The 23,815-nt window shown below is 60.6% G+C and overlaps 1 protein-coding gene across 2 annotated transcripts in view; it reads right to left on the bottom strand.

The window, feature by feature from the left end:
- Positions 1-23,815, bottom strand: part of fads6 (fatty acid desaturase 6) — a 166,884-nt gene that overhangs the window by 13,777 nt on the left and 129,292 nt on the right. Inside the window, exon 5 of one of the 2 annotated variants that reach the window (XM_072559064.1) lies at positions 23,366-23,431. In XM_072559064.1, coding sequence (XP_072415165.1) covers positions 23,366-23,431 — 66 coding nt within the window. Of the gene's footprint in view, positions 1-23,251; positions 23,432-23,815 lie in introns of both variants that reach the window. The other variant, XM_072559063.1, reaches the window with a different exon arrangement.

The raw sequence follows: 23,815 nt of genomic DNA, 5'->3' as shown, positions 1-23,815 counted from the left end.
ACTTCCGCCGATCTCCCTCTCCCACTGACACTCCCCGATCTCTCTCTCCCCCTGACTCCCACCGTCCCTCTCTCTCCCTGACACCCCCCAATCTCTCTCTCCCCCTGACACCCCGTGATTTCTCTCTCCCCGACCCCCCCTGATCTATCTCTCTTCCCTTGACTCCCCCGATCTCTCTCTCCCACGACTTCCCCCGATCTCCCTTTCCCTCTGACTCCCCCGATCTCCCTCTCCCTCTAACTCCCCCCCGATCTCTCTCTCCCCCGACACCCCCAATTTCTCTCTCCCCGACTCACCCCGATCTCTCTCTCCCCCGACTCCCCTTGATCTCTCTCTCCCCCGACTCCCCCATCCCTCTCTCCCCTGACTCCCCTGATCTCTCTCTCTCCCCCTGACTCCCCCCGTTCCTCTCTCCCCCGACACCCCCGTCCTACTCTCCCCCTGACTCCCCCGTCTCTCTCTCTCTCTCTACACCTACTCCCCCCTGTCCCCCTCTCCCCCTGACTCCCTCCGATCTCTCTCTCTCCCTGACTCCCGTCCGTCTCTCTCTCTCTCTCTCTCCCTGTCTCCCCGATCTCTTTCTCTCCCTGACTCTCCCTGTCTCTCTCTCTCTCTCTCTCTCTCTCTCTCTCTCCCTGTCTCCCCCGATCTCTCTCTCACCCTGACTCCCCAATCTCTCTCTCTCCCTGACTCCCCCCGTCTCTCTCTCTCTCTCTCTCTGTCACCCCCCGATCTCTACCTCTCCTTGACTCCCCCTGTCTCTCTCTCTCCTTGTCTCCCCCCGATCTCTCTCTCTCCCTGACTCCCCCTGTCTCTCTCACTCTCTTCCTGTCTCCCCCGATCGCTTTCTCTCCCTGACTCCCCCGTCTCTCTCTCTCTCTCTCTCTCCCTGTCTCCCCCCGATCTCTCTCTCTCCCTGACTCCCCCATCTCTCTCTCTCTCTCCGTCTCCCCACGATCTCTCTCTCTCCCTGACTCCCCCTGTCTCTCTCTCTCTCCCTGTCTCCCCCGATCTCTCTCTCACCCTGACTCCCCGATCTCTCTCTCTCCCTGACTCCCCCCGTCTCTCTCTCTCTCCCTGTCTCCCCCCGATCTCTCTCTCTCCCTGACTCCCCCTGTCTCTCTCACTCTCTCCCCATCTCCCCCGACCTCCCTCTCTCCCTGTCTCACCACGTCTCTCTCTCTCTCTCTCTCTCTCTCTCTCCCTGTCTGCCCCGATCTCTCTCTCTCTCTTCCTGTCTCCCTCCCCGATCTCTCTCTCTCCCTGACTCACCCGTCTATCCCTCTCTCTCCCTGTCTCCCCCCGATCTCTTTCTCTCCCTGACTCCGCCCGTCTCTCCCACTCTCTGCCTGTCTCCCTCCGACCTCTCTCTCTCCCTGACTCCCCCCATCTCTCCTTCTCTCTCCTGCTGTCTCCCCGATCTCTTTCTCTCCCTGACTCACCCCGTCCCTCTCTCCCCCTGACTCTCTCCAATCTCTCTCTCCCCCTGACTCCCCACTGTCCCTCTCTCCCCCTGACTCCCTTTAATCTCTCTCTCCCTGTCTCCCCCTGTCTCTCTCTCTCTCTCGCTGACTCCTCTCATCTCTCTCTCTCTCTCTCCCTGACTCCCCAAGTCTTTGTCTCTCTCTCTCGCTCTCTCTCCCTGTCTCCCCCCGATCTCTCTCTCTCCCTGACTCCCCCTGTCTCTTTCACTCTCTCCCTGTCTCCCCCGACCTCTCTTTCTCCCTGACTCTCCCGTCTCTCTCTCTCTCTCTCTCTCTCTCCATCTCCCCCGATCTCTCTCTCCCTGACTTCCCCGTCTCTCTCTCTCTCTCTCTCTGTCCCCCTGATCTCTCTCTCTCCCTGACTCCCCCATCTCTCTCTCTCTCTCTCTCTCTGTCTCCCCCCGACCTCTCTCTCTCCCTGACTCCCCTCGTCTCTCTCTCTCTCTCTCTGTCTCCCCCCGATCTCTCTCTCCCTGACTCCCCCATCTCTCTCTTTCTCCCCATCTCCCCCGATCTCTCTCTCCCTCCCTGTCTCACCACGTCTCTCTCTCTCTCTCTCTCTCTCTCTCTTCCTGTCTCCCTCCCCGGCCTCTCTCTCTCTCCCTGACTCACTCGTCTCCCTCTCTCTCTCCCTGTCTGCCCCGATCTCTCTCTCTCTCTCTTCCTGTCTCCCTCGCCGGCCTCTCTCTCTCCCTGACTCCCCCGTCTATCCCTCTCTCTCCCTGTCTCCCCCCGATCTCTTTCCCTCCCTGACTCCCCCCATCTCTCTCACTCTCTCCCTGTCTCCCCCCGATCTCTCTCTCTCTCCATGACTCCCCCATCTCTCTCTCTCTCTCCGTCTCCCCACGATCTCTCTCTCTCCGTGACTCCCCCTGTCTCTCTCACTCTCTCCGACTCCCCCGATCTCTCTCTCTCCCGACTCCCTCGATCTCTCTCTCCCCCGACTCCCCCTGATCTCTCACTCTCCCTGACTCCCCCTGTCTCTCTCTCTCTCCCCATCTCCCCCGATTTCTCTCTCTCCCTGTCTCACCACGTCTCTCTCTCTCTCTCTCCCTGTCTCCCCCGATCTCTTTCTCTCTCTCTTCCTGTCTCCCTCCCCGGCCTCTCTCTCTCCCTGACTCCCCCCGTCTCTCTCACTCTCTCCCTGTCTCCCCGGATCTCTCTCTCTCCCTGATTCCCCCCTGTCTCTCTCTCTCTCTCTTCGTCTCCCCACGATCTCTCTCTCTCCCTGACTCCCCCTGTCTCACTCCCTCTCCATCTCCCCCGATCTCTCTCTCTCCCTGTCTCACCCCGTCTCTCTCTCTCTCTCTCTCCCAGACTCCCCCAATCTCCCTCTTTCTCTTCCTGTCTCCCCACACCCTCTCACTCCCTGTCTCCCCCCGTTTCTCTCTCTCTGTCTTCCCCGATCTCTCTTTCTCCCTGTTTCCCCTCCGATCTCACTCTCCCCCTGACTCCCACCGTCCCTCTCTCTCCCCCTGACACCCCACGATCTCTCTCTCCCCGGAATCCCCCTGAACTCTCTCTCCCCTTGACTCCCCCAATCTCTCTCCCCCGACTTCCCCCAATCTCCCTCTCCCCCTGACACTCCCCGATCTCTCTCTCCCCCTGACTCTCCCGATCTCCCTTTCCCCCGACTCCCCCCAATCTCTCTCTCCCTGACTCACCCCGATCTCTCACTCTCCCGACTCCCCCGGATCTCTCTCTCCCCCGACTCCCCCATCCCTCTCTCCCCTGACTCCCCCTGTCTCTCTCTCTCTCTCCCTGTCTCCCCCGATCTCTCTCTCTCCCTGAATCCCCCTGTCTCTCTCTCTCTCCCTCTCTCCCCCCGACCTCTCTCTCTCCCTGACTCCCCTCGTCTCTCTCTCTCTCTCCGTCTCCCCACGATCTCTCTCTCTCCCTGTCTCACCACGTCTCCCTCGCTCTCTCTCTCTCCCTGTCTCCACTGATCTCTCTCTCTCTCTTCCTGTCTCCCTCCCCGGCCTCTCTCTCTCCCTGACTCCCCACTCTCTCTCTCTCTCTCTCCCTGTCTCCCCCCGATCTCTTTCTCTCCGTCTCCCCACGATCTCTCTCTCTCCCTGTCTCACCCCATCTCTCTCTCTCTCTCTCTCTCTCTCTCTCTCTGTCTCTCCCGGACTCCCCCAATCTCTCTCTCTTTCTTCCTTTCTCCCCCTGCCCTCTCTCTTCCTGTCTCCCCCCCGTCTCTCTCTCTCTCCGTCTCCCCCTGATCTCTCTCTCTACTGGACTCCCCTCGTCTCCCTCTCTCTCCGTCTCCCCCGATCTCTCTCTCTCCCTGTCTCACCCCGTCTCTCTCTCTCTCTCTCTCTGTCTCTCCCGGACTCCCCCAATCTCTCTCTCTTTCTTCCTTTCTCCCCTACCCTCTCTCTCTCCTGGACTCCCCCCGTCTCTCTCTCTCTCCGTCTCCCCCTGATCTCTCTCTCCCCCTGACTCCTCCGTCCCTCTCTCCCCCTGACTCCCCACGATCTCGCTCTCCCCCGACTCCCACCGTCCCTCTCTCTCCCTGATTCCCCCTGAACTCTCTCTCCCCTTGACTCCCCCGATCTCTCTCTCCCCCGACTCCCCCGATCTCCCTTTCCCCCGACTCCCTCCAATCTCTCTCTCCCTGACTCACCCCGATCTCTCTCTCTCCCGACTCCCCCGATCTCTCTCTCCCCCGACTCCCCCTGATCTCTCACTCTCCCTGACTCCCCCTGTCTCTCTCTCTCTCCCCATCTCCCCCGATTTCTCTCTCTCCCTGTCTCACCACGTCTCTCTCTCTCTCTCTCCCTGTCTCCCCCGATCTCTTTCTCTCTCTCTTCCTATCTCCCTCCCCGGCCTCTCTCTCTCCCTGACTCCCCCCGTCTCTCTCACTCTCTCCCTGTCTCCCCGGATCTCTCTCTCTCCCTGACCCCCCCCCCCGTCTCTCTCTCTTTTTCTCTCCGTCTCCCCACAATCTCTCTCTCTCCCTGATTCCCCCTGTCTCTCTCCCTCTCCATCTCCCCCGATCTCTCTCTCTCCCTGTCTCACCCCGTCTCTCTCTCTCTCTCTCTCTCCCAGACTCCCCCAATCTCCCTCTTTCTCTTCCTGTCTCCCCACACCCTCTCACTCCCTGTCTACCCTGTTTCTCTCTCTCTGTCTTCCCCGATCTCTCTTTCTCCCTGTTTCCCCTCCGATCTCTCTCTCCCCCTGACTCCCACCGTCCCTCTCTCTCCCTGACACCCCCTGATCTCTCTCTCCCCCTGACACCCCACGATCTCTCTCTCCCCGGAATCCCCCTGAACTCTCTCTCCCCTTGACTCCCCCAATCTCTCTCCCCCGACTTCCGCCGATCTCCCTCTCCCCCTGACACTCCCCGATCTCTCTCTCCCCCTGACTCCCACCGTCCCTCTCTCTCCCTGACACCCCCCAATCTCTCTCTCCCCCTGACACCCCGTGATTTCTCTCTCCCCTGACCCCCCCTGATCTATCTCTCTTCCCTTGACTCCCCCGATCTCTCTCTCCCACGACTTCCCCCGATCTCCCTTTCCCCCTGACAACCCCCGATCCCCCTCTCCCTCTGACTCCCCCGATCTCCCTCTCCCTCTAACTCCCCCCCGATCTCTCTCTCCCCCGACACCCCCAATTTCTCTCTCCCCGACTCACCCCGATCTCTCTCTCCCCCGACTCCCCTTGATCTCTCTCTCCCCCGACTCCCCCTGTCTCTCTCACTCTCTCCCCATCTCCCCCGACCTCCCTCTCTCCCTGTCTCACCACGTCTCTCTCTCTCTCTCTCTCTCTCTCCCTGTCTGCCCCGATCTCTCTCTCTCTCTTCCTGTCTCCCTCCCCGATCTCTCTCTCTCCCTGACTCACCCGTCTATCCCTCTCTCTCCCTGTCTCCCCCCGATCTCTTTCTCTCCCTGACTCCGCCCGTCTCTCCCACTCTCTGCCTGTCTCCCTCCGACCTCTCTCTCTCCCTGACTCCCCCCATCTCTCCTTCTCTCTCCTGCTGTCTCCCCGATCTCTTTCTCTCCCTGACTCACCCCGTCCCTCTCTCCCCCTGACTCTCTCCAATCTCTCTCTCCCCCTGACTCCCCACTGTCCCTCTCTCCCCCTGACTCCCTTTAATCTCTCTCACCCTGACTCCCCTGTCTCTCTCTCTCTCCCTGTCTCCCCCTGTCTCTCTCTCTCTCTCGCTGACTCCTCCCATCTCTCTCTCTCTCTCTCCCTGACTCCCCAAGTCTTTGTCTCTCTCTCTCGCTCTCTCTCCCTGTCTCCCCCCGATCTCTCTCTCTCCCTGACTCCCCCTGTCTCTTTCACTCTCTCCCTGTCTCCCCCGACCTCTCTTTCTCCCTGACTCTCCCGTCTCTCTCTCTCTCTCTCTCTCTCCATCTCCCCCGATCTCTCTCTCTCCCTGACTTCCCCGTCTCTCTCTCTCTCTCTGTCCCCCTGATCTCTCTCTCTCCCTGACTCCCCCATCTCTCTCTCTCTCTCTCTCTCTGTCTCCCCCCGACCTCTCTCTCTCCCTGACTCCCCTCGTCTCTCTCTCTCTCTCTCTGTCTCCCCCCGATCTCTCTCTCCCTGACTCCCCCATCTCTCTCTTTCTCCCCATCTCCCCCGATCTCTCTCTCCCTCCCTGTCTCACCACGTCTCTCTCTCTCTCTCTCTCTCTCTCTTCCTGTCTCCCTCCCCGGCCTCTCTCTCTCTCCCTGACTCACTCGTCTCCCTCTCTCTCTCCCTGTCTGCCCCGATCTCTCTCTCTCTCTCTTCCTGTCTCCCTCGCCGGCCTCTCTCTCTCCCTGACTCCCCCGTCTATCCCTCTCTCTCCCTGTCTCCCCCCGATCTCTTTCCCTCCCTGACTCCCCCCATCTCTCTCACTCTCTCCCTGTCTCCCCCCGATCTCTCTCTCTCTCCATGACTCCCCCATCTCTCTCTCTCTCTCCGTCTCCCCACGATCTCTCTCTCTCCGTGACTCCCCCTGTCTCTCTCACTCTCTCCGACTCCCCCGATCTCTCTCTCTCCCGACTCCCCCGATCTCTCTCTCCCCCGACTCCCCCTGATCTCTCACTCTCCCTGACTCCCCCTGTCTCTCTCTCTCTCCCCATCTCCCCCGATTTCTCTCTCTCCCTGTCTCACCACGTCTCTCTCTCTCTCTCTCCCTGTCTCCCCCGATCTCTTTCTCTCTCTCTTCCTGTCTCCCTCCCCGGCCTCTCTCTCTCTCCCTGACTCCCCCCGTCTCTCTCACTCTCTCCCTGTCTCCCCGGATCTCTCTCTCTCCCTGATTCCCCCCTGTCTCTCTCTCTCTCTCTTCGTCTCCCCACGATCTCTCTCTCTCCCTGACTCCCCCTGTCTCACTCCCTCTCCATCTCCCCCGATCTCTCTCTCTCCCTGTCTCACCCCGTCTCTCTCTCTCTCTCTCTCCCAGACTCCCCCAATCTCCCTCTTTCTCTTCCTGTCTCCCCACACCCTCTCACTCCCTGTCTCCCCCCGTTTCTCTCTCTCTGTCTTCCCCGATCTCTCTTTCTCCCTGTTTCCCCTCCGATCTCACTCTCCCCCTGACTCCCACCGTCCCTCTCTCTCCCCCTGACACCCCACGATCTCTCTCTCCCCGGAATCCCCCTGAACTCTCTCTCCCCTTGACTCCCCCAATCTCTCTCCCCCGACTTCCCCCAATCTCCCTCTCCCCCTGACACTCCCCGATCTCTCTCTCCCCTGACTCTCCCGATCTCCCTTTCCGACTCCCCCCAATCTCTCTCTCCCTGACTCACCCCGATCTCTCACTCTCCCGACTCCCCCGGATCTCTCTCTCCCCGACTCCCCCGATCTCTCTCTCCCCCGACTCCCCCATCCCTCTCTCCCCTGACTCCCCCTGTCTCTCTCTCTCTCTCCCTGTCTCCCCCGATCTCTCTCTCTCCCTGAATCCCCCTGTCTCTCTCTCTCTCCCTCTCTCCCCCCGACCTCTCTCTCTCCCTGACTCCCCTCGTCTCTCTTTCTCTCTCCGTCTCCCCACGATCTCTCTCTCTCCCTGTCTCACCACGTCTCCCTCGCTCTCTCTCTCTCTCTCTCTCCCTGTCTCCACTGATCTCTCTCTCTCTCTTCCTGTCTCCCTCCCCGGCCTCTCTCTCTCCCTGACTCCCCACTCTCTCTCTCTCTCTCCCTGTCTCCCCCCGATCTCTTTCTCTCCGTCTCCCCACGATCTCTCTCTCTCCCTGTCTCACCCCATCTCTCTCTCTCTCTCTCTCTCTCTCTCTCTCTCTGTCTCTCCCGGACTCCCCCAATCTCTCTCTCTTTCTTCCTTTCTCCCCCTGCCCTCTCTCTTCCTGTCTCCCCCCCGTCTCTCTCTCTCTCCGTCTCCCCCTGATCTCTCTCTCTCCTGGACTCCCCTCGTCTCTCTCTCTCTCCGTCTCCCCCGATCTCTCTCTCTCCCTGTCTCACCCCGTCTCTCTCTCTCTCTCTCTCTGTCTCTCCCGGACTCCCCCAATCTCTCTCTCTTTCTTCCTTTCTCCCCTACCCTCTCTCTCTCCTGGACTCCCCCCGTCTCTCTCTCTCTCCGTCTCCCCCTGATCTCTCTCTCCCCCTGACTCCTCCGTCCCTCTCTCCCCCTGACTCCCCCCGATCTCGCTCTCCCCCGACTCCCACCGTCCCTCTCTCTCCCTGATTCCCCCTGAACTCTCTCTCCCCTTGACTCCCCCGATCTCTCTCTCCCCCGACTCCCCCGATCTCCCTTTCCCCCGACTCCCTCCAATCTCTCTCTCCCTGACTCACCCCGATCTCTCTCTCTCCCGACTCCCCCGATCTCTCTCTCCCCCGACTCCCCCTGATCTCTCACTCTCCCTGACTCCCCCTGTCTCTCTCTCTCTCCCCATCTCCCCCGATTTCTCTCTCTCCCTGTCTCACCACGTCTCTCTCTCTCTCTCTCCCTGTCTCCCCCGATCTCTTTCTCTCTCTCTTCCTGTCTCCCTCCCCGGCCTCTCTCTCTCCCTGACTCCCCCCGTCTCTCTCACTCTCTCCCTGTCTCCCCGGATCTCTCTCTCTCCTTAACCCCCCCCCCCGTCTCTCTCTCTTTTTCTCTCCGTCTCCCCACAATCTCTCTCTCTCCCTGATTCCCCCTGTCTCTCTCCCTCTCCATCTCCCCCGATCTCTCTCTCTCCCTGTCTCACCCCGTCTCTCTCTCTCTCTCTCTCTCTCCCAGACTCCCCCAATCTCCCTCTTTCTCTTCCTGTCTCCCCACACCCTCTCACTCCCTGTCTACCCTGTTTCTCTCTCTCTGTCTTCCCCGATCTCTCTTTCTCCCTGTTTCCCCTCCGATCTCGCTCTCCCCCTGACTCCCACCGTCCCTCTCTCTCCCTGACACCCCCTGATCTCTCTCTCCCCCTGACACCCCGCGATCTCTCTCTCCCCGGAATCCCCCTGAACTCTCTCTCCCCTTGACTCCCCCAATCTCTCTCCCCCGACTTCCGCCGATCTCCCTCTCCCCCTGACACTCCCCGATCTCTCTCTCCCCCTGACTCCCACCGTCCCTCTCTCTCCCTGACACCCCCCAATCTCTCTCTCCCCCTGACACCCCGTGATTTCTCTCTCCCCTGACCCCCCCTGATCTATCTCTCTTCCCTTGACTCCCCCGATCTCTCTCTCCCACGACTTCCCCCGATCTCCCTTTCCCCCTGACAACCCCCGATCCCCCTCTCCCTCTGACTCCCCCGATCTCCCTCTCCCTCTAACTCCCCCCCGATCTCTCTCTCCCCCGACACCCCCAATTTCTCTCTCCCCGACTCACCCCGATCTCTCTCTCCCCCGACTCCCCTTGATCTCTCTCTCCCCCGACTCCCCCATCCCTCTCTCCCCTGACTCCCCTGATCTCTCTCTCTCCCCCTGACTCCCCCCGTTCCTCTCTCCCCCGACACCCCCGTCCTACTCTCCCCCTGACCTCCCCGTCTCTCTCTCTCTCTCTACACCTACTCCCCCCGTCCCCCTCTCCCCCTGACTCCCTCCGATCTCTCTCTCTCCCTGACTCCCGCCCGTCTCTCTCACTCTCTCCCTGTCTCCCCGATCTCTTTCTCTCCCTGACTCTCCCTGTCTCTCTCTATCTCTCTCTCTCTCTCTCCCTGTCTCCCCCGATCTCTCTCTCACCCTGACTCCCCAATCTCTCTCTCTCCCTGACTCCCCCCGTCTCTCTCTCTCTCTCTCTGTCACCCCCCGATCTCTACCTCTCCTTGACTCCCCCTGTCTCTCTCTCTCCTTGTCTCCCCCCGATCTCTCTCTCTCCCTGACTCCCCCTGTCTCTCTCACTCTCTTCCTGTCTCCCCCGATCGCTTTCTCTCCCTGACTCCCCCGTCTCTCTCTCTCTCTCTCTCTCTCCCTGTCTCCCCCCGATCTCTCTCTCTCCCTGACTCCCCCATCTCTCTCTCTCTCTCCGTCTCCCCACGATCTCTCTCTCTCCCTGACTCCCCCTGTCTCTCTCTCTCTCCCTGTCTCCCCCCGATCTCTCTCTCTCCCTGACTCCCCCTGTCTCTCTCACTCTCTCCCCATCTCCCCCGACCTCCCTCTCTCCCTGTCTCACCACGTCTCTCTCTCTCTCTCTCTCTCTCTCCCTGTCTGCCCCGATCTCTCTCTCTCTCTTCCTGTCTCCCTCCCCGATCTCTCTCTCTCCCTGACTCACCCGTCTATCCCTCTCTCTCCCTGTCTCCCCCCGATCTCTTTCTCTCCCTGACTCCGCCCGTCTCTCTCACTCTCTGCCTGTCTCCCTCCGACCTCTCTCTCTCCCTGACTCCCCCCATCTCTCCTTCTCTCTCCTGCTGTCTCCCCGATCTCTTTCTCTCCCTGATTCACCCCGTCCCTCTCTCCCCCTGACTCTCTCCAATCTCTCTCTCCCCCTGACTCCCCACTGTCCCTCTCTCCCCCTGACTCCCTTTAATCTCTCTCACCCTGACTCCCCTGTCTCTCTCTCTCTCCCTGTCTCCCCCCGTCTCTCTCTCTCTCTCGCTGACTCCTCCCATCTCTCTCTCTCTCTCCCTGACTCCCCAAGTCTTTGTCTCTCTCTCTCGCTCTCTCTCCCTGTCTCCCCCCGATCTCTCTCTCTCCCTGACTCCCCCTGTCTCTTTCACTCTCTCCCTGTCTCCCCCGACCTCTCTTTCTCCCTGACTCTCCCGTCTCTCTCTCTCTCTCTCCATCTCCCCCGATCTCTCTCTCTCCCTGACTTCCCCGTCTCTCTCTCTCTCTCTGTCCCCCTGATCTCTCTCTCTCCCTGACTCCCCCATCTCTCTCTCTCTCTCTCTCTCTGTCTCCCCCCGACCTCTCTCTCTCCCTGACTCCCCTCGTCTCTCTCTCTCTCTCTCTGTCTCCCCCCGATCTCTCTCTCCCTGACTCCCCCATCTCTCTCTTTCTCCCCATCTCCCCCGATCTCTCTCTCCCTCCCTGTCTCACCACGTCTCTCTCTCTCTCTCTCTCTCTCTTCCTGTCTCCCTCCCCGGCCTCTCTCTCTCTCCCTGACTCACTCGTCTCCCTCTCTCTCTCCCTGTCTGCCCCGATCTCTCTCTCTCTCTCTTCCTGTCTCCCTCGCCGGCCTCTCTCTCTCCCTGACTCCCCCGTCTATCCCTCTCTCTCCCTGTCTCCCCCCGATCTCTTTCCCTCCCTGACTCCCCCCATCTCTCTCACTCTCTCCCTGTCTCCCCCCGATCTCTCTCTCTCTCCATGACTCCCCCATCTCTCTCTCTCTCTCCGTCTCCCCACGATCTCTCTCTCTCCGTGACTCCCCCTGTCTCTCTCACTCTCTCCGACTCCCCCGATCTCTCTCTCTCCCTGACTCCACCGTCTATCCCTCTCTCTCCCTGTCTCACCCCGATCTCTTTCTCTCCCTGACTCCCCCGTCTCTCTCTCTCTCCCCTTGACTCCCCCGATCTCTCTCCCCCGACTTCCCCTGATCTCCCTCTCCCCCTGACAACCCCCGATCCCCCTCTCCCTCTGATTCCCCCGATCTCCCTCTCCCTCTAACTCCCCCCCGATCTCTCTCTCCCCCGACTCACTAATCTCCCTCTCCCCCGACTCACCCGATTTCTCTCTCCCCGACTCCCCTCGATCTCTCTCCCCCCGACTTCCCCATCCCTCTCTCCACTGAGTCCCCCCGTCCTTCTCTCCCCCGACTCCCCCGTCTCTCTCTCTCTACCCCTACTCCCGCCTGTTCCTCTCTCCCCCGACTCCCCCCAATCTCTCTCTCTCCCTGACTCCCCCGTCTCTCTCTCTCTACCCCTACTCCCGCCTGTTCCTCTCTCCCCCGACTCCCCCCAATCTCTCTCTCTCCCTGACTCCCCCGATCTCTCTCTCCCCCGACTCCCCCCAATCTCTCTCTCTCCCTGACTCCCCCGTCTCTCTCTCTCTCCCTGTCTCACCCCGTCTCTCTCTCTCTCTCTCCCTGTCTCACCCCGTCTCTCTCACTCTCTCCCTGTCTCTCCCGATCTCTCTCACCCTGTCTCCCTCCGATCTCTCTCTCTCGCTGACTCCCCCGTCTCTCTCTCCCTGACTCCCCCGTCTCTCTCTCTCTTTCTCTCCCTGACTCCCCCTGTCTCTCTCTCTCTCTCTCTCCCTGTCTCCCCCTGACCTGTCTCTCTCCCTGACTCTCCTCGTCTCTCTCTCTCTCTGTCTCCGCCCGATCTCTCTCTCTCCTTGACTCCCCCCCGTCTCTCTCTCTCTCTCTCCCTGTCTCCCCCTGATCTCTCTCTCACCCTGACTCCCCCTATCTCTCTCTCTCCCTGACTCCCCCCGTCGGTCTCTCTCTCTCCCTGACTCCCCCTGTCTCTCTCCCTGACTCCCACGTCGCTCTCTCTCTCTCTCTCCCTGTTTCCCCCGATCTCTCTCTCTCCCTGACTCCCCCTGTCTCTCTCACTCTCTCCCTGTCTCCCCCGATCTCTCTCTCTCCCTGACTCCCCCGTCTCTCTCTCTCCGTCTCCCCACGATTCCTCTCTCTCCCTGACTCCCCCTGTCTCTCTCTCTCTCTCCCCATCTCCCCTGATCTCTCTCTCTCCCTGTCTCACCACATCTCTCTCTCTCTCTCTCTCTCCCTGACTCCCCCGTCTATCCCTCTCTCTCTCTCTGTCTCCCCCCGATCTCTTTCTCTCCCTGACTCCCCCCCCGTCTCTCACTCTCTCCCTGTCTCCCTCCGATCTCTTCCTCTCCCTGACTCCCACGTCTCTCTCTCTCTCTCTCTCCCTGACTCCCCCATCTCTCTCTCTCTCTCTCCCTGTCTCCCCCAATCTCTTTCTCTCCCTGACTCCCCGTCTCTCTCTCTCTCCCCGACTCCCCCGATCTCTCTCTCTCCCTGACTCCGCCCCCTTCTCTCTCTCTCCCTGACTCCCCTTGTCTCTCTCCCTGACTCCCCTTATCTCTCTCTCTCTCTCCCTGTCTCACCCCGTCTCTCTCTCTCTCTCCCTGTCTCCCCCCAATCTCTTTCTCTCCCTGACTCCCCCCGTCTCTCTCACTCTCTCCCTGTCTCCCCCGATCTCTCTCTCCCTGTCTCCCTCCGATCTCTCTCTCTCCCTGACTCCCCCCATCTCTCCCTCTCTCTCTCCCTGTCTCCCCTATCTCTCTCTTTCTCTCTCCCTGACTCTCCCCATCTCTCTCCCCCGACTCCCCGTCCCTCTCTCCCCCTGACTCTCTCCAATCTCTCTCTCCCACTGACTCCCCCCTGTCCCTCTCTCCCCCTGACTCCCTCCAATCTCTCTCTCACCCTGACTCCACCGATCTCTCTCTCTCCCTGACTCCCCCGTCTCTCTCTCTCTCCCTGACTCCCCCGTCTCTCTCTCTCTCCCTGACTCCCCTCGATCTCTCTCTCTCTCTCTCTCTCTCTCTCCCTGACTCCCCCGTCCCTCTCTCTCTCCCTCTCTCTCCCTGTCTCCCCCCGATCTCTCTCTATCCCTGACTCCCCCTGTCTCTCTCACTCTCTCCCTGACTCCCCCTGTCTCTCTCTCTCCCTGTCTCCCCCGATCTCTTTATCTCCCTGACTTCTCTCTCTCTCCCTTACTCCCCATCTCTCTCTCTATCTCCGTCTCCCCCACGATCCTCTCTCTCCCTGACTCCCCCTGTCTCTCTCTCTCTCTCTCCCCATCTCCCCTGATCTCTCCGTCCTCTCCCTGTCTCACCACGTCTCTCTCTCTCTCTCTCTCTCCCTGTCTGCCCCGATCCCTCTCTCTCTCCTCCTGTCTCCCTCCCCGGCCTCTTTCTCCCCCTGACTCCCCCGTCTATCCCTCTCTCTCTCTGTCTCCCCCCGATCTCTTTCTCTCCCTGACTCCCCCCCATCTCTCACTCTCTCCCTGTCTCCCCCGATCTCTCTCTCTCCCTGACTCACCACGTCTCTCTCTCTCTCTCTCCCTGACTCCCCCCATTTCTCTCTCTCTGTCACCACCCGATCTCTCTCTCTTCCCTTACTCCCCCATCTCTCTCTCTATCTCCGTCTCCCCACGATCTCTCTCTCTCCCTGTCTCACCACGTCTCTCTCTCTCTCTCTCTCTCTCTCTCCCTGTCTGCCCCGATCCCTCTCTCTCTCCTCCTGTCTCCCTCCCCGGCCTCTCTCTCTCCCTGACTCCCCCGTCTATCCCTCTCTCTCCCTGTCTCCCCCCCGATCTCTTTCTCTCCCTGACTCCCCCTCGTCTCTCACTCTCTCCCTGTCTCCCCCGATTTCTCTCTCCCTGTCTCCCTCCGACCTCTCTCTCTCCCTGACTCCCCCCATCTCTCCCTCTCTCTCCTGCTGTCTCCCCCGTCTCTCTCTTTCTCTCTCCCTGACTCCCCCCATCTCTCTCCTCCTGACTCCCCTGTCCCTCTCTCCCCCTGACTCTCTCCAATCTCTCTCTCCCCCTGACTCCCCCCTGTCCCTCTCTCCCCCTGACTCCCTCCAATCTGTCTCTACCCCGACTCCCCTGATCTCTCTCTCTCCCTAACTCCCCCCGTCTCTCTCTCTCCCAGACTCCCCCGTCTCTCTCTCTCTCTCCCTGACTGCCCCTGTCTCTCTCTCTCTCTCTCCCTGTCTCCCCCGATCTCTTTCTCTCCCTGACTCCCCCTGTCTCTCTCACTCTCTCCCTGTCCTCCCCCCAATCTCTTTCTCTCCCTGACTCCCCCTGTCTCTCTCTCTCTCTCTCTCTCTCTCTCTCTCCCTGTCTCCCCCGATCTCTTTCTCTCCCTGACTCCCCCTGTCTCTCTCACTCTCTCCCTGTCTCCCCCAATCTCTTTCTCTCCCTGACTCCCCCTGTCTCTCTCTCTCTCTCTCTCCTCTCCGTCTCCCCCCGACCTCTCTCTCTCCCCCCTGACTCCCCCTGTCTCTCTCTCTCTCCCCATCTCCCCCCAATCTCTCTCTCTCCCTGTCTCACCACATCTCTCTCTCTCTCTCTCTCTCTGTCTCCCCCCGATCTCTCTCTCCCTGACTCCCCCATCTCTCTCTTTCTCCCCATCTCCCCCGATCTCTCTCTCCCTCCCTGTCTCACCACATCTCTCTCTCTCTCTCTCTCTCTCTCTTCCTGTCTCCCCTCCCCGGCCTCTCTCTCTCATCCCTGACTCACTCGTCCTCCCTCTCTCTCTCCCTGTCTGCCCCGATCTCTCTCTCTCTCTCTTCCTGTCTCGCTCCCCGGCCTCTCTCTCTCCCTGACTCCCCGTCTATCCCTCTCTCTCCCTGCCTCCCCCCAATCTCTTTCTCTCCCTCACTCTCCCCCCCCCGTCTGTCTCACTCTCTCCCTGTCTCCCCCGATCTCTTTCTCTCGCCCTGACTCCCCCTGTCTCTCTCTCTCTCCCTGACTCCCCCCGTCTCTCTCTTTCTCTCTGTCTCCCCCTGATCTCTCTCGCTCTCCCTGACTCCCCCGGTCTCTCTCTCTCTCTCTCTCTGTCTCCCTGACCTTTCTCTCTCCCTGACTCCCCCCGTCTCTCTCTCTCTCTCCGTCTCCCACGATCTCTCTCTCTCCCGACTCCCGCTGTCTCTCCCTCTCTCCATCTCCCCCAATCTCTCTCTCTCCCTGTCTCACCCCGTCTCTCTCTCTCACTCTCTCTCTCTGTCTCTCCGGACTACCCCAATCTCTCTCTCTCTCTCTTCCTGTCTCCCCCCGCCCTCTCTCTCCCTGTCTCCCACCGTCTCTCTCTCTCTCTCCGTCTCTCCCCGATCTCTCTCTCTCCTGGACTCCGCACGTCTCTCTCTCTCCATCTCCCCCCGATCACTCGGGGGGAGTCAGGGAGAGAGAGAGATTGGGGGGAGTCGGGGAGAGAGATATCGGGGGAGTCGGGGGAGAGAGAGATCGGAGGGAGTCCCCCATCCCTCTCACCCCCTGACTCCCCCCGATCTCCCTCTGCCCCTGACTCCCCCCGATCTCTCTCTCCCCGACTCCCCCAATCTCTCTCCCCCGACTTCCCCCAATCTCGCTCTCCCCCTGACTCCCCCCGATCTCGCTCTCCCCCTGACTCCCCCCGATCTCCCTTTCCTCCGACTCCCCCCTGTCTCTCTCTCCCCATCTCCCCTGATCTCTCTCTCTCCCTGTCACACCATGTCTCTCTCTCTCTCTCTCCCTGTCTCCCCCGATCTCTCTCTCTCTCCCTGTCTCCCCCGATCTCTTTCTCTCCCTGACTCCCCCGTCTCTCTCTCTCCCTGTCTCCCCCCCGATCTCTTTCTCTCCCTGACTCCCCCCGACTCTCTCACTCTCTCCCTGTCTCCCCCAATCTCTTTCTCTCCCTGACTCCCCCAGTCTCTCTCTCTCTCTGTCTCCCCCCAACCTCTCTCTCTCTCCCCGACTCCCCCTGTCTCTCTCTCTCTCTCCCCCCGATCTCTCTCTCCTTCCCTGACACCCCCCCCTCTGTCTCTCTCTCTCTCTCTCCGTCTCCCCACGATCTCTCTCTCTCCCTGATTCCCCCTGTCTCTCCCTCTCTCCATCTCCCCTGATCTCTCTCTCTCCTTGTCTCACCCCGTCTCTCTCTCTCTCTTTCCCGGACTCCCCCAATCTCTCTCTCTCACTTCCTGTCTCCCCCGCCCTCTCTCTCCCTGTCTCCCTCCGTCTCTCTCTCCCTCCGTCTCCCCCCCGATCTCTCTCTCTCTCTCCTGGACTCCCCACATCTCTCTCTCCCCCTGACTCCCCCCGTCCCTCTTATCCTCTGACTCCCCCCGATCTCGCTATCCCCCTGACTCCCCCCGCTCTCGCTCTCCCCCTGACTCCCACGTCCTCTCTCCCCTTGACTCCCCCGATCTCTCGCTCCCTCTAACTACCCCCCGATCTCTCTCTCTCCCCGACTCTCCTTGATCTCTCTCTCCCCCTGACTCCCCCCCGATCTCTCTCTCCCCTGACTCCCCCGAACTCTCTCTCCCCCTGACTCCCCCCTATCCCTCTCTCCCCTGACGCCCCCTGATCTCTCACTCTCCCTGACCTCTCCCCCGATCTCTTCTCTCCCCTGACTCCCCCGTCTCTTCCTCTCTCTCTCTCTCTCCCGGACCCCCCCAATCTCTCTCTCTCTCTCTTCCTGTCTCCCCCCGCCCTCTATCTCCCTGTCTCCCCCTGTCTCTCTCTCTCTCTCCGTCTCCCCCGATCTCACTCTCCCCCTGATCTCGCTCTCCCCCTGACTCCCACCGATCTCTCTCCCCCCTGACACCCACCGATCTCTCTCTCCCCTTGACTCCCTGATCTCCCTTTCCCCCGACTCCCCCGATCTCTCTCTCCCCGACTCCCCCCGATCTCTCTCTCCCCTTGACTCCCCCGATCTCCCTTTCCCCCGACTCCCCCGATCTCTCTCTCTGCCCTGACTCTCCTGATCTCTCTCTCCCCGACTCCCCCCAATCTCTCTCTCCCTGACTCCCCCATCCCTCTCTCCCCTGACTCCCCCTGATCTCTCTCTCCCCCTGACTCCCCCCTGTTCCTCTCTCCCCCTGACACCCCTGTCCCTCTCTCCCCCTGACTCCCTCCGATCTCTCTCCTCCCCCGACTCCCCCGATATCTCTCTCCCCGACTCCCCCCAATCTCTCTCTCTCCCTGACTCCCCCCTTCTCTCTCTCCCTGACTCCCCCTGTCTCTCTCTCTCTCCCTGTCCCACCCCGTCTCTCTCACTCTCTCCCTGTCTCCCCCGATCTCTCTCTCTCTCCCTGACTCCCCATCTCTCTCTCTCTCTCCCGTCTCCCCACAATCTCTCTCTCTCCCTGACTCCCCCCATCTCTCTCACTCTCTCCCTGTCTCCCTGATCTCTTTCTCTCCCTGACTCCCCCGTCTCTCTCTCTCTCTCTCCCTGTCTCCCCCCAACCTCTCTCTCTCCCTGACTCCCCTGTCTCTCCCTCTCTCTCATCCTCTCTCCCGATCTCTCTCTTTCTCTGTCTCACCCCGTCTCTCTCTCTCTTTCCCTGTCTCCCCCGATCTCTTTCTCTCCCTGACTCCCCGATGTCTTTCTCTCCCTGACTCCCCCTGTCTCTCTCTCTCTCCCCCCATCTCCCCCGATCTCTCTCTCTCCCTGACTCCCCCATCTCTCTCTCTCTCTCTCTCCGTCTCCCACGATTTCTCTCACTCCCTGACTCCCCCTGTCTCTCTCTCTCTCTCTCTCTCCCCCCATCTCCCCCGATCTCTCTCTCTCCCCTGACTCCCCCATCTCTCTCTCTCTCTCTCCGTCTCCCCACGATCACTCTCTCCCTGACTCCCCCTGTCTCTCTCTCTCTCTCCCCATCTCCCCCGATCTCTCTCTCTCTTCCTGTCTCGCTCCCCAGCCTCTCTCTCTCCCTGACTCCCCCTGTCTCTCTCACTCTCTCCCTGTCTCCCCGATCTCTTTCTCTCCCTGACTCCCCATGTCTCTCTCTCTCTCTCTCGCTCCCTGTCTCCCCCGACCTCTCTCTCTCCCTGACTCCCTCGACTCTCTCTCTCTCTCTGTCTCCCCCGATCCCTCACTTTCTCCCCCATCTCCCCCGATCTCTCTCTCTCTCCCTGTCTCACCACGTCTCTCTCTCTCGCTCTCTCTCTTCCTGCCCTCCCTCCCCGGCCTCTCTCTCTCCCTGACTCCCCCGTCTCTCTCTCTCTCCGTCTCCCCGCGATCTCTTTCTCTCCCTGTCTCCCCCATCTCTCTCACTCTCTCCCTGTCTCCCCCGATCTCTTTCTCTCCTGACTCCCCCAGTCTCTCTCTCTCTCTGTCTCCCCCCGCCCTCTCTCTCCTGTCTCCCCCCGTCTCTCTCTCTCTCTCTCTCCGTCTCCCACCGATCTCTCTCTCTCCTGGACTCCGCACGTCTCTCTCTCTCCATCTCCCCCCGATCTCTCTCTCCCCCCTGACTCCCCCGTCCCTCTCTCTCCCGACTCACCCTGATCTCTCTCTCCCCCTGACTCCCCCCAATCTCGCTGTCCCCCGACTCCCCCCATCCCTCTTTCCCCTGACTCCCCCGTCTCTCTCTCCCCATCTCCCCCGATCTCTCTCTCTCCCTGTCTCCCCGATCTCTCTCTCTCTTTCTCTCTCCCTGTCTCCCCCCGATCTCTATCTCTCCCTAACTCCCCCGTCTCTCTCTCTCTCTCTCCCTGTCTCCCCCGATCTCTTTCTCTCCCTGACTCCCTCACTCTCTCTCTCTCTCTCCCCTGTCTCCCCCCCGATCTCTCTCTCTCCCTGACTCCCCCGTTCTCTCTCTCTCTCTGTCTCCCCCCAACCTCTCTCTCTCCCTGACTCCCCCTGTCTCTCTCTCTCTCTCCCCCCCGATCTCTCTCTCTCTCCCTGACTCCCCCCCCGTCTCTCTCTCTCTCTCTCTCTCTCCGTCTCCCCCCACGATCTCTCTCTCTCCCTGATTCCCCTGTCTCTCCCCTCTCTCCATCTCCCCGATCTCTCTCTCTCCCTGTCTCACCCCGTCGCTCTCTCTTTCCCAGACTCCCCCAATCTCTCTCTCTCACTTCCTGTCTCCCCCCGCCCTCTCTCTCCCTGTCTCCCTCCGTCTCTCTCTCTCTCTCTCTCCGTCTCCCCCCGATCTCTCTCTCTCTCCTGGACTCCCCACTTCTCTCTCTCCCCCTGACTCCCCCCGATCTCTCTCTCCCCTTGACTCCCCCGATCTCCCTTTCCCCCGACTCCCCCGATCTCTCTCTCTGCCCTGACTCTCCTGATCTCTCTCTCCCGACTCCCCCCAATCTCTCTCTCCCTGACTCCCCCATCCCTCTCTCCCCTGACTCCCCCTGATCTCTCTCTCCCCCTGACTCCCCCTGTTCCTCTCTCCCCCCTGACACCCCTGTCCCTCTCTCCCCCCTGACTCCCTCCGATCTCTCTCTCCCCCGACTCCCCCGATATCTCTCTCCCCGACTCCCCCCAATCTCTCTCTCTCCCTGACTCCCCCCTTCTCTCTCTCCCTGACTCCCCCTGTCTCTCTCTCTCTCCCTGTCCCACCCCGTCTCTCTCACTCTCTCCCTGTCTCCCCCGATCTCTCTCTCTCTCCCTGACTCCCCATCTCTCTCTCTCTCTCCGTCTCCCCACAATCTCTCTCTCTCCCTGACTCCCCCCATCTCTCTCACTCTCTCCCTGTCTCCCTGATCTCCTTTCTCTCCCTGACTCCCCCGTCTCTCTCTCTCTCTCTCCCTGTCTCCCCCCAACCTCTCTCTCTCCCTGACTCCCCTGTCTCTCCCTCTCTCTCCATCTCTCCCGATCTCTCTCTTTCTCTGTCTCACCCGTCTCTCTCTCTCTTTCCCTGTCTCCCCCGATCTCTTTCTCTCCCTGACTCCCCCGATGTCTTTCGTCTCCTGACTCCCCCTGTCCTCTCTCTCTCTCCCCCCATCTCCCCCGATCTCTCTCTCTCCCTGACTCCCCCATCTCTCTCTCTCTCTCTCTCCGTCTCCCCACGATTTCTCTCACTCCCTGACTCCCCCTGTCTCTCTCTCTCTCTCTCTCTCCCCCCATCTCCCCCGATCTCTCTCTCTCCCTGACTCCCCCATCTCTCTCTCTCTCTCTCCGTCTCCCCACGATCACTCTCTCCCTGACTCCCCCTGTCTCTCTCTCTCTCTCTCCCCATCTCCCCCGATCTCTCTCTCTCTTCCTGTCTCGCTCCCCAGCCTCTCTCTCTCCCTGACTCCCCCTGTCTCTCTCACTCTCTCCCTGTCTCCCCCGATCTCTTTCTCTCCCTGACTCCCCATGTCTCTCTCTCTCTCTCTCGCTCCCTGTCTCCCCCGACCTCTCTCTCTCCCTGACTCCCCTCGTCTCTCTCTCTCTCTCTGTCTCCCCCGATCCCTCACTTTCTCCCCATCTCCCCCGATCTCTCTCTCTCTCCCTGTCTCACCACGTCTCTCTCTCTCGCTCTCTCTCTTCCTGCCTCCCTCCCCGGCCTCTCTCTCTCCCTGACTCCCCCGTCTCTCTCTCTCTCCGTCTCCCCGCGATCTCTTTCTCTCCCTGTCCTCCCCCATCTCTCTCACTCTCTCCCTGTCTCCCCCGATCTCTTTCTCTCCCTGACTCCCCCAGTCTCTCTCTCTCTCTGTCTCCCCCCGCCCTCTCTCTCCCTGTCTCCCCCGTCTCTCTCTCTCTCTCTCTCCGTCTCCCACCGATCTCTCTCTCTCCTGGACTCCGCACGTCTCTCTCTCTCCATCTCCCCCCGATCTCTCTCTCCCCCTGACTCCCCCGTCCCTCTCTCTCCCCGACTCACCCTGATCTCTCTCTCCCCCTGACTCCCCCCAATCTCGCTGTCCCCCGACTCCCCCCATCCCTCTTTCCCCTGACTCCCCCGTCTCTCTCTCCCCATCTCCCCCGATCTCTCTCTCTCCCTGTCTCCCCGATCTCTCTCTCTCTTTCTCTCTCCCTGTCTCCCCCCGATCTCTATCTCTCCCTAACTCCCCCGTCTCTCTCTCTCTCTCTCCCCCTGTCTCCCCCGATCTCTTTCTCTCCCTGACTCCCTCATCTCTCTCTCTCTCTCCCTGTCTCCCCCCCGATCTCTCTCTCTCCCTGACTCCCCCGTTCTCTCTCTCTCTCTGTCTCCCCCCAACCTCTCTCTCTCCCTGACTCCCCCTGTCTCTCTCTCTCTCTCCCCCCGATCTCTCTCTCTCTCCCTGACTCCCCCCCCCGTCTCTCTCTCTCTCTCTCTCTCTCTCCGTCTCCCCACGATCTCTCTCTCTCCCTGATTCCCCTGTCTCTCCCTCTCTCCATCTCCCCGATCTCTCTCTCTCCCTGTCTCACCCCGTCGCTCTCTCTTTCCCAGACTCCCCCAATCTCTCTCTCTCACTTCCTGTCTCCCCCCGCCCTCTCTCTCCCTGTCTCCCTCCGTCTCTCTCTCTCTCTCTCCGTCTCCCCCCGATCTCTCTCTCTCTCCTGGACTCCCCACTTCTCTCTCTCCCCCTGACTCCCCCGTCCCTCTATCCCCCTGACTCCCCCCGATCTCGCTAACCCCCTGACTCCCCCTGCTCTCGCTCTCCCCCTGACTCCCACCGTCCCTCTCTCCCCCGACTCCCCCTGATCTCTCTCTCCCCCTGACTCACCCCCCCATCCCTCTCTCCCCTGACGCCCCCGATCTCTCACTCTCCCTGACTCCCGCCCGTCTCTCTCTCTCTCTCCGTCTCCCCACGATCTCTCTCTCCCTGTCTCACCCAGTCTCTCTCTCTCTTTCTCTCCCTGACTCCCCGCCGATCTCTTTCTCTCCCTGACTCCCCCTGTCTCTCTCACTCTCTCCCTGTCTCCCCCGATCTCTTTCTCTTCCTGATTCCCCCTCTCAATCTCTCCCCGACTCCCCCCGATCTCTCTCTCTCCCCGACTCCCCCCGATCTCTCTCTCCCTGACTCCCCCCGATCTCTCTCTCTCCCCGACTCCCCCCGATCTCTCTCTCCCTGGCTCCCCCGTCTCTCTCTCTCTCTCCCTGACTCCCCCGTCTCTCTCTCTCTCTCCCTGTCTCCCCCCGATCTCTTTCTCTCCCTGATCCCCCCGTCTCAATCTCTCTCCATCTCCCCCGATCTCTCTCTCTCCCTGTCTCACCCCGTCTCTCTCTCTCTCTCCCGGACTCCCCCAATCTCTCTTTCTCTCTTCCTGTCTCTCCCCGCCCTCTCTCTCCCTGTCTCCCCCCGTCTCTCTCTCTCTCTCCGTCTCCCCCCGATCTCTCTCTTTCCTTGACTCTCCACATCTCTCTCTCTCTCTGTCTCCCCGCCATCCCTCTCTCCCCCTGACTCCCCCTGATCTCGCTCTCCCCCGACTACCACCGTCCCACTCTCTCCCTGACTCCCCCGATCTCTCTCTCCCCCCGACTTCCCCCAATCTCTCTCTCCCCCGACTCACCTCTGCTCCTCTCTTCCCTGACACCCCCGTCCCTCTCTCCCCCGATTCCCCCGTCTCTCTCTCTACCCCTGACTCCCCCGTGTCTCTCTCTCCCCGACTCCCTCCATCTCTCTCTCCCCCGACTCCCCCCGATCTCTCTCTCCCTCTGACTACCCCCTGATCTCCCTCTCCCCCTGACTCCCCCGATCTCCCTCTCCCCCGACTCCCCCCGATCTCTCTCTCCCTCTGACTACCCCCTGATCTCTCTCTCCCCCGACTCCCCCGGATCTCTCTCTCCCCCGACTCCCCCGATCTCTCTCTCCCCCGACTCCCCACATCCCTCTCACCCCTGACTCCCCCTGATCTCTCTCTCCCCCGACTCCCCCCTGTTCCTCTCTCCCCCTGACATCCCCGTCCCTCTCTCCCCCCGACTCCCCCGATCTCTCTCTCCCCTAATTCCCCCCGATCTCTCTCTCTCCCTGTCTCCCCGCGATCTCTCTCTCTCTCTGACTCCCCCATCTCTCCCTCTCCCTGACTGCCCCTTCTCTCTCTCTCCCTGTCTCCCCCAAGTCTCTCCCTCTCTCCCCCCTGACCCCCCCCTGCCTCCCTGATGACTCCACCTTCAGACACATGTTGTCAGACAGTGTGGGGAACAGATGGTGCTCCACGTGACAGTTAATGAGCGAGTGGCCAAAAGACCAGTCCAGGATGGGGTTCCGGGGCAGGTTCATTACCCCGTAGGCCATCTGGTAGATCCTCTTCGGCTTCTTATCCAGGGAGAACATTGCCAACCCGATGTGCTGTCAGAATAATTTCCAAAACAAGTAGTTAATCCATGACTTGACATGCATTCTGTGCGGAGGTGGCAGGGTCAGGGGCAGATGAGGGTTTTGATAGTAATGAGGTCAAGGGCTGAGTAACCCTAGTAAAACCCAAGCTGGGCCTGACTGAGAGGGTTATTGCTGAGTGGGTGCTGTGCGATAGTACTGCTATTGACAGCTTCCATCAGTTACTGACGATCGAGAGTAGACTGATGGGTCATAGAGTCATACAGATGTACAGCATGGAAACAGACCCTTCGGTCCAACCCGTCCATGCTGACCAGATTTCCCAACCCAATCTAGTCCCACCTGCCAGCGCACTCTACAAGGAGGACCTTATAGAGGTTTACAAAATTATGAGGG

The sequence above is a fragment of the Chiloscyllium punctatum genome, chromosome 39, assembly GCF_047496795.1.
Source record: "Chiloscyllium punctatum isolate Juve2018m chromosome 39, sChiPun1.3, whole genome shotgun sequence".
Classification (NCBI taxonomy): domain Eukaryota; kingdom Metazoa; phylum Chordata; class Chondrichthyes; order Orectolobiformes; family Hemiscylliidae; genus Chiloscyllium; species Chiloscyllium punctatum.
Note: the sequence above shows the minus strand (reverse complement) of the source record. Positions and strands in the feature narration are given on the sequence as shown.